The sequence below is a fragment of the Cynocephalus volans genome, chromosome 1 (assembly GCF_027409185.1).
Source record: "Cynocephalus volans isolate mCynVol1 chromosome 1, mCynVol1.pri, whole genome shotgun sequence".
In the NCBI taxonomy this organism is placed as follows: Eukaryota; Metazoa; Chordata; class Mammalia; order Dermoptera; family Cynocephalidae; genus Cynocephalus; species Cynocephalus volans.
In genome coordinates, this window is record NC_084460.1 from 267166850 (window position 1) to 267176657 (window position 9808).

The following is a 9808-nucleotide window of genomic DNA, read 5'->3' on the forward strand; positions in this document are numbered from 1 at the left end:
TTTCCCCCAACAAAAGGACTTCTGTGGCAAGGAGAGGATTAGTCTAAAGTTTAGAAAAGTCTCCAGGGAAGATGGTTTCTTGGATAAAGCTGTCAACAAAAGGACTTGCTTACGACTCGTTATGATTTCCTATGGGGCGCTTCTTTCCTCATGGACTGCATTATCAGAACACATTACCACCCCACCCCACCCCATCCAGATTTTAGGAGTTTGGATTGAGCTGCTGGTTAGAATTGAATTTCAGGCTATGTCCTTCTATTGAATCCTAATTGTCAGTGATGATGGCAAAAGTGATGAGGAATCTAAGCTCTGATTTGATGGTGGAGATACTGAATAATAGATAGGAGCAAAGAGTTTCAAAGATGTAATCCAAGCCCTGTTGCACCCTCAGACACACATGCACCCACACCCATAACCCTCAAGTGAAAGGAGAGATCTGTCTTGGCTAACACGTGTACCGTTTTCTACAATGACTCCTTCTAAAAGAAGCCAAGGAAACTCAAATTACTTCTGTCTGGGGGTCATCTCAGGAAATGTAGTAGCTTAGAAACCAGAGACCTCTATACAAGGAGAAACTAATTTAGAGAGAATTTAAAAATAGTAACTATTCACCAATGTCTGAGATGGAAGAGGGGAAAGTGCACACAGATGGTCCAAAGAAATCTGCCTTAGTGAGTATCTGATTTTAGTAAGGCATCTGACAAACCTGTCCAGATACACCTGAAAGATGAAACAGTTGGGCCGGGTGATGGGGCAGATACGCGCGCTCAAAGAAAGTGGTTATTCAACCTAGAGAAAGACTGATAGCGGTGTGTTACAAGGCTCAATCCTGAGTCTTATTCTAGTTAAATATTTGTATTAATCACTTGAACAAAATCAGAAAAGGTGCATAACTTATTCATATATTCATTGAAGTAATTACTATTATTATTCATTTGCTACTTCCATTTTACAAAAGAGGAAACTGAGGCTCAGTGAAGTTAAATAATTCCTCCATGGTAGTATACCAGAGTTAAGATGCAAACCCCAGGTCTGGCTGTCTCCAACATCTGTGATCTTTTCAGTAATCACATACCGACGAGATTTGTAGAACAGACAACTCTTGAGGCAGCTGATATTTAGCATTGGATCATGATTCAAAAGACTCAGACCTTGCTAGAAGCTAATGAGCAACAAGCTGAAGCAGCAGTTATTTTCATCAGGGCCGGCCCGTGGCTCACTCGGGAGAGTGTGGTGCTGATAACACCAAGGCCGCAGGTTCGGATCCCATATAGGGATGGCCGGTTTGCTCACTGGCTGAGCGTGGTGCTGACACCACCAAGTCAAGGGTTAAGATCCCCTGACCGGTCATCTTTAAAAAAAGAAAAAAAAAAAAGTTATTTTCATCAAATTTTATCTGATTTAAATTCTATACTTTGGGCTTAAAATGTCCACAACTTAAGTAAGTCTGACTTAGAGGAAGTTGACATTTTAAGTACAATATGAATTAACAGTATAACCTGGCTGCCCCCAAAGATAATGCTAATACTTTTAGGCTACATGCATGAAGGAATAAGATGATCGCCCAGAGAAGGGAAATCATTTACTCTCTATCAATCAAACCACATCTAAGTTATTGTTATGTTCAACTCCACACATCACATTTTAAAAGAAAGGTCATATTGAAGTATGGTTAATATTTTTTGTGCACCTATTAGTTTACAGATCTAATTCTATTGAATCCTCTTTATAAGACTAAGACATAGGTGTGATTAGTACCCATTTTACAGAGAAGAACTTTAAGAATCAGATATAAGTAGCTAGTACTGGATGCTCACACTCTGTCCCCAAAGTCTATGCTTTCCCCACCCACCTCTAACTCTGTGCTGCATGCTGCAGGGAGGGCTACCAGAACAGAGGGCGTGGGGGCCAAGGCACAGGGAGAAATTGCTACAAAAAGAGAAAACTCAGGGGGCAGAGAAACTCCCTCCAGAGGGTTCAGGGCTCACACAAAGCAAAAGCCGGTCCTTCAGTGGGTGGCTACAGAGCCAGGACAAGCAGATTGAAAACTACAAGCGTGCTACTTTCGACGCAGCAGGAAGAATTCTTGAACAGTTTCACCTGTCCACTAATAGACTGAGTTCCCACAAACTGCCTCCCTGAAGATACGTAAAGCTGTAGGATTTTTTTTAAGTGAAAAAAGGATTTTTTTAAAAGTGAAAATTGACTAAATTATCCTCTTTAATTATAATGGAAGATAAATTATGCTTCTGCTTCCTTCTTTCTTCGCCTTTAGTTAATGGATTTGCCTCTTCAAAAGCTTAATAAACTTAAATGTAAGACTGAAACGTCACTCAAATCTTCCTTCATTCCTTGATTTTGTAAAACAAGCATTCCTGATGTTTGTGCATATTTCTTCCTCCCATGTTTTTGTTGATTCCTTTGTATAGACACATACGTGACTTTTAAAAACATAATTTCTTTTTGCTCAATTTGATATATTAGTTATTTTAGTGATGCTTACTTATTTAGTCATTAGTACTACTCACCTAATATTTCTGTCTCCCAGTCATGCATAATCTGGACGGCACTTTTTGATTCTCTGGTGGATGGATAGGGCCGTATGGTTAGTTCTGGCCAATGAATTGTGAGTGGAAGCAATATGTGTCACTTGTGGGCCAAGCGTTCATTTGATTGCCAGTGCAAGGCCCTCTGGATCTCTTTTTATTTTTCCCTCTATTGCAGTGACCAGCAACATTCAAGACTTTCCCACATGAAGAGATGTGGAATAGAGAATCCAGATGACGTATGATGACTGTATAATGGGAAAGAGAAATAAAACTTTATTTCAAGCCACTAACATTTTGGGCTTATTTGTTACTACATTATAACATAGCCTACCCTGACTAGTACTAGGACACATAAAACACATCTAGCATGGTAGCTATTAGACAAGTGACTATTTATATTTAAATTTGAATTCATTGTTAAATTAAATCTAAAAGTCAGTTTCTCAGTCACACTGGTCACATGTGGCTAGTAGCTACCGTATTGCACAATGCAGATAAAAAACATCTTCATCGTTGCAGAAAGTAGTGTTGAAGATCTTCCAGACACACACAAACACACACACACACACAAAGGAAGTACTGTTAAACAGTGCTGACACAGAGTGCTAGGATTTTTATGAGAATTGGTGATGCTATCTTCTAACATTTCTTGATATTTTAAGTGTGTGCATCTAATACCACGTTGGCATTAGTCTTGAAAAGTTTTGCCTTTTTGAAGTGAAATCTCTGGGAGCATCCAGTGGAGGTTACCTTCTAGAAGAAAATAAATCCCTCTGAGCAGTTATATTTCTTAGAACCAAAGAGCTCAGAAGGTCTTTTCCTGAAGGTTACATTGACAGAGAAGATTAACATCTTTTTGTTACTCCTGATACCTTTCACAAATGAATTCCCAAGGTAGTTTTATTTTATTTATTTATTTATTTATTTATTTATTTATTTTGTCTTTTTCGTGACCGGCACTCAGCCAGTGAGTGCACCGGCCAGTCCTATATAGGATCCGAACCCGTGGCGGGAGCGTCGCTGCGCTCCCAGCGCCGCACTCTCCCAAGTGCGCCACGGGCTCGGCCCCCAAGGTAGTTTTATTTTAGCCCATCCTCTCTGAGCCTCTTCACATTTTCTACTTCTAACTCTTCTCTATCCCTAAGTGGGTTAATGTGCACCTGATATAAGATCTGATGTGCTTGGTAATGAATTCATCCAAGTTTATTATCATCCTTTTAAAAAATTGTTTCCATTGTAAGAACTGTGGTTGAATATTACAAGAAAATCTTGTGGGAGCCTGTATTAGTCTGTTCTGCTGCTTATAACAAAATACATGGAACTGGGCGATTTAAAAGAAAATAAAACTTATTGCTTACAGTTTCTGAGGCTGGGAAGTCCAAAGTCCATCTGGTGGTTGCAACAGTGACCCAGGAGTCTCACATTACAAGATGGTGGAAGCAGAGGGAGCAAGACAGACTCTCCTCTTCTTTTAAAACCCTCAGAACCACACCCTGACCACCATTTTTAACTCATTCACTACTGCATGGTCCTATAATCTAATCTCCTCTTCAAGGCCCCACTTTACAATTACCATAAGAGGATTTCCCACCCTCTTTTCAGTCACAGTGGGAGCTAAGTTTCTAATACATAAAACTTGGGGAACACAATTCAACTTCAGGGAGTTTGGGGGGGACATAATTCAATCCACTACAGAGCCCAGAGCTTAATCAAGATATAAGATAATCTTTCCTGTCCATTCATTAATTCATTCAACAAACATCTAGTCACTAGAATTACAAAGATTAACAGTTCCCTCAAGGATCTTACAGTCTAACAGAGAGTTAAATGAAAATAAATACAAGATCCAGTGATAACATATCAATCTGCCCTGTCACAGAGAAAGTGATGGTAAGCTTCGTCTTGAAGTGGGAGTTTGCCAAGCAGGCAACTGAGGTGGTAAGAAGATAGCCCTATGTGAGGGAGATATAGAAGGGACAGGATGTTTTTTGGCTGTAAGGAATCGAAAACCCCAATTCAATGGCTTAATCCATGAGGATATTATTTCACATAAGAAGTGCAGAAATAAGTGGCTCCAGGATTGATTAATTTGATGGGTCAAGAACATCACAAGGACCCAGGTGCTTTCCATCTTTCTTCACTGCATCTTCAGTGTCCTTCACTGCCTTAGTCCTCAGGCTGGTTCCTATCATGGTCACAAGATGCTGCCACAATTTCAGGCTTCATATGCAGACACAACAATATCCAGTAGAAGAAGAGGATATCTCTTTGTGTGTGTTCTCTCTCTTTTTTTTTTTTTAAGAAAGCACAGTTCTCTTTACATCCTACTAATCAGATTGTCACATATCCACTCCTAAAATGCTAGCATTACATGACCGCTTTAGAATGTTCAAGATTTCCCCCTGATCTGAAGTGAGCGTCATCTTTCTGGAATCATCATGACAACACATCAGTCTGCCCTATCACAGAAGAGATGACCCTTTCAACTGAGGAAGAAATGGGGAATGACTGTCGGGCAGACAATCAATAGAATCTGCTACTGCCACTAATTGACTATGGGGTCAAATGGCTGTACGGTTTCCAGTCTGGGGGCCTGGACGACTTGTGACATCATTCATACTTGGGTAATTAGCTTGGGAGAGAAGGTTATGAGCTCATTTCTAGACATCTTGACTTTGAAGCACTAGTGTATATCAAACAAGTAGTACTGCTCGTCTGGGGACAGGAAATGGAGACTGGCTGCATGTGAGTACCGCTTACACACTGATGGTCCTTGAAGGCCCAAGGATGTGACTGCCCAAGAGAACATACATAGAGAAGAGGTATAAGAACTGTATTTTGTGAAAGCCCACATTTAGATGGTGGGTGTGAGCAAAATAGAGTAGTGCAGTCAGGCCCCCTTGCTTCAGGTCCAGTTGGGGGTGATGCAGCACGTTCTTTGAAAACAAGTTGTGTGAGGGTGGAGTTGGTGCCCATGCCTGACTGGGTATTTTTAGCTTTTGCTATTCGTGTGTGTTCTTCAGTGTGTGAAGCAGCAGCTCTGAACTGCTGGTGGGCAGAGCTCACGTCTAAAAATAGAGCACATTTACTTTGCTGGCAGCTGCTCAGTTACTCTTTGGACTGCCTAGCTCTTAGACGTGTGTGTGCGGAATAAAGCTTATGATCTCTTCAACCAAGGCTCCAAGGACCTTTTTCCTGTTACCTGGCTTGTAGACCTGCATGTGAAGGGTTTTGTGACCCAGTCTGGACTGTGGGCTACAGGGGTCTGTAAGCTTCAGACCCAGCCCTAGCTCTACAGTGGGAGAAAGAAGACTCCACAAAGGAGACAAAGCATGAGTGGCTAGAAATTGGTGGGGGGAGGAGGTGTTCTGGGGAGGAGAGAGAAAACTAGAATCTTTCTGTGCAACAGAAGTTAAGAGTGTTCCTAGAGGGAGTAGCCTGCAAAGAAAAATGTTAGGGGGTGTAAACTAAGAAAGGCCGTGGATTGGGTAGCTACTGGTTGTTGGTGACCTACAAGGGAGCAGCTTCCATGGAATGCTGGTCAGAGAAATAGATGATGGGCTGCCCCATGTTCCATCCACCTTCCCCACCTTGCGCCCAGCGCCACCTTTCGGGACGACAGTCGCCACGTTCCATTGACTTGGGGCTCTTGGGGTACCCGAGCCGGCAATATTGGGCCCCAGCGGGGACCTGGGTATGCTGGTAGAGGCGCGCACAGAAGGCGAGGACAACGTCTTCGGGGAAGCAGAGTACGCTGCCATCAACTCCATGTTGGAGCAGATCAACTCCTGCCTGGACCACCTGGAGGAGTAGAATGATCGCCTCCATGCCACCTGCAGGAGATGCTGGAGTCCAACAGGCAGACACAATTTGAGTTCCAGCAGCAGCTTGGGGAGGCGCCCAGTGAGGCCAGTCTCTAGGCTCCAGGAGCCCCCAACAAGGCCCCAACCCTGCTTCCCTGAGCCAGGCCCTGTCCTGGGCCCTGACCACTGGGCTTAGATTCCTTCTCAAGGGCTGGCCTTTAGGTCCCCCTGTGGGTCTGCTTGCCTGGGCTACCCTTCTGGCACTCCCCATGGCCTGCCTAAGCCAGTCCCCACTGCCCGGCAGCCTGCAACTTACCCATCCACCTGCCTGCCCAACTCTGGGCAGTCCCCACTCTGCCCAGGCCTGGAGTGTCCACATTAAATGGTCTCCCACAAAAGAAGAAAGAAAGAAAGAAAAGAAAAATACAGTGGATTAAAGAGAGTGAGTGGCAAGAAAGCAGAAGCAAGGACTATCTTTCAGAAATTCTTTCGTAGAAGATGGGAAAGATGGCATACGAGCTGGAGTGTTGAAGGACTGAAGGTTCGTGTTTTGTTTGGCACAGGAGAGATCATGCATTTTTATGGGCTTGAGAAAAAAGGAAGAAGTTGGAAGAAGCAGGGATGACCTAAAAACACCAGGCACGCTCCCTTCTCTGGCTTTTGCCTGACTCTTCCTTCTGCCTAAAACCATTTCTCCAGATTTCCACACAGCCCATGTCCTCCCTACTTTAAGCCTTGGCTCAAGGTCACCTGTCAGTGAAGCCCACCGCAGCTACCAATCCCCCTTACCCTGCTCTATTTTTCTAAAGCATGTTATCACTTGAGTTCATGCTCCGTAAATTATGATTTACTTATTTGTGATATTCATTGTTTCTCCCCTGCTAAAATGTAAGCTCCATAAGGGTGGGGGTCTTTGTCTTAGTCACTGATGTAGCTCAAGCCCCTTGAACAGTTTCTTGCTCATAGTAGGTTCTCAGTAATTGTCTTTTGAATAAATGAACTCCTCCGCCTGCCATGTTTCTACTACAACCCAGCAGTCCTTTTTTCTCTTGCCCCGTTCTGTTTTGTTTTTGTCTTTTTTCAGATGAGACATACCCGTGTTTTAGGTTGATTGTGTACTTTCTATCTCCCCCAGGAGAAAGTCCCACAGGAGCAAGGATTTTGATATATTCTATTCATTGATGTGTCCTAGGCACGTAGAATTGTGCATGATGCATAGTTGGTGCTCGGTAAATATTTGTGGAATAAATACATGAATGAACCAGTAAAGATTTGGAGATTGAAGGAAATGAGATTAAGAGCCTATGTTTGCCTGGGAGAGGATAAGAGATGCATGTCCTCCGAGACAGGTGAAAAGGAAAAGTACACCGAAAAAACATTAAAAAGCCATTAAGCAGGTGTGCAGAATCAGGAGCCAGACTATCGGGCTCTGCTACTTACTAACTGTGTGAACTTGGGCAAGTTACTTCACTTCTCTGGGCTTTCACTTTCTCCTTTGTAAGATGGGAATAGTAATAGTATCTATCCCCTAGAGTTGCTGTAAGGATCAAATGAGTTAATACATTCAAAGTATTTTAAACAGTACCTGGCACATAGTAAGCACTATAAAAATTAGTTAGTGGCAATCATGGTTGTGGTGTGGGGGTGGGGGTGGTGGTGATAGTCATACTAAAGGAAAAGGAAAAGAAAACAGGAGAATTAAATGTGCCAAAGATCATAAGGTTCTACCTGGTAAGGGAAGGCAGGAAAACAATATGAACTAAGTTAGATGGGGTTTGGGGATGAAGTTGGGGGGTGGGCGGAGTTGACAACACCCAATTCCGGTTCTGTTGTGACTATGCTTCACCTTGGTGAGCCTGGCTAGTTAGAGCTGCAGGCTCTTTTATAACAATAGGTATTTGGGTTTCATTTACCTTCTGCTCTAATGAACAGATTCAAAAATGAGAATCGGTGTATTAAAATATAGATATTTTTCTCTACAGATAAATTCCAATTCCTGCAAATGTGTATGAAATAAAATAATGACGCTGATTTTTTTTCCTCTCTGAGATCTTTTTGCTTTTTGTTGTAGTTTTGTAGGTGTTTTGTAATTTATTATGTTTAAACAACGTTTGGGGAAAGATCTAGGGGATCTGAGGGAAAAAACACCAAAGGCCAGGCCGGTAGCACTAACAGAGCCCACAATGGCTGCAATGGGCCACACATCTCTGAAAAAGACAATTCTCCAAAAGGGTGGCTGGGGAAGGCAGATAAAAGACCAAAGTTGGGTCATGTGACAGGTGTCACTTGAGTAACGATACTGGGGCCAGAGATAAAAGCCCACTCCTTCTGGTCACATGACACAGCTTCATTACGCTCCCAGCAGGGGGTTAGAAAGTCTGGATGCCATTTTTACTTATTTATTTATTTGTGTTTTTTCCCCTTATTCTGTGATAATGAGAAAATGTTTAAACTCCCATCTCTGTGTTTAAACATTTCTTCCTGCTGACAGCAGCGGGATACCCCTTGATCAACTGTCAGATTGGAAAGTGCAATTTTTCTGGAAAGTAAACAGCATGTTAGCTGGTTGGAAATAATTTTCTGTTTATTGGTAGCTGTTAGTCTAGGAGTGATGGAGCCCTGTGACAGCACTTGTCAAGTGAATAATAAGAAACAAGTTTGGAGATACCTTGAAGACACAGTTCTGACAGTAGGGCCTTACTATTTTTGATAGAAATGTACTCTAAAAAAAAAGTTAAATTAAAATGGGCAAGAAAACTTTTCCAGTGTCACCAGCTCTTGGAAATCTTTGTGGCAAAACTGACTGACACAGAATCAAAAGCAAACTCACGGCATGCTGGAGCCAGAGAGGTCCTTGGCAGTCACTAAATCTTACCCCCTTATTTTACCACCGGGGCAACCAGGGCTCTGACAAATGCCTTGGACTCTTCTCATTCACAAATTAGAGAGAAACATTCCAACTATCAATATAACAAGGAAATAAAAGTTTTATTTTCTTTTAAAATTCATGTATGAAAATAAATGAAAAAAACTGGGGGAGGCAGTTTAAACATTTTGACTTAAGTATACTAAACAATGTTTGATGGCTATACACACACACACGCGTGGATATATATATAAATATTTTTTGCAGTGGCTAAAAAGACATTGTCATCTTCTTTATTGGTTAAGCATGTCATCAGAAAAAAAATTTTTTTTGAATAGAAGTAGTATATATTCTCAAGCTGTATACCGTTATCAGTTCATACCTACCCTGAATTAAGGTAAATTTGAGGTCCTGATTTACCCAGAATTTGCCTCACTTCTTCCTGATAGCTAAAAAAGTATTTCCAGCTCCTGACTAGGTACTTTCACCCTGATGTTTCCAACAAATATGTCAAGTCCTACATGTCCAAACTTCTCCCCCATATTGAAAACAAGGCAAAAAAGGTCTTCTCCATTCCCATTTTGGTTAAT

The 9808-nt window shown here is 42.1% G+C and overlaps 1 protein-coding gene across 1 annotated transcript; it reads left to right on the forward strand.

The window, feature by feature from the left end:
- The first annotated feature begins 4436 nt into the window (after positions 1-4436).
- On the forward strand, positions 4437-6469 carry LOC134369656 (bublin coiled-coil protein-like). Its single transcript, XM_063086265.1, is given in 3 exon segments — positions 4437-4487; positions 6213-6378; positions 6381-6469. Coding segments are annotated over 3 exon segments (306 nt in total).
- The last annotated feature ends 3339 nt before the right edge of the window (positions 6470-9808 follow it).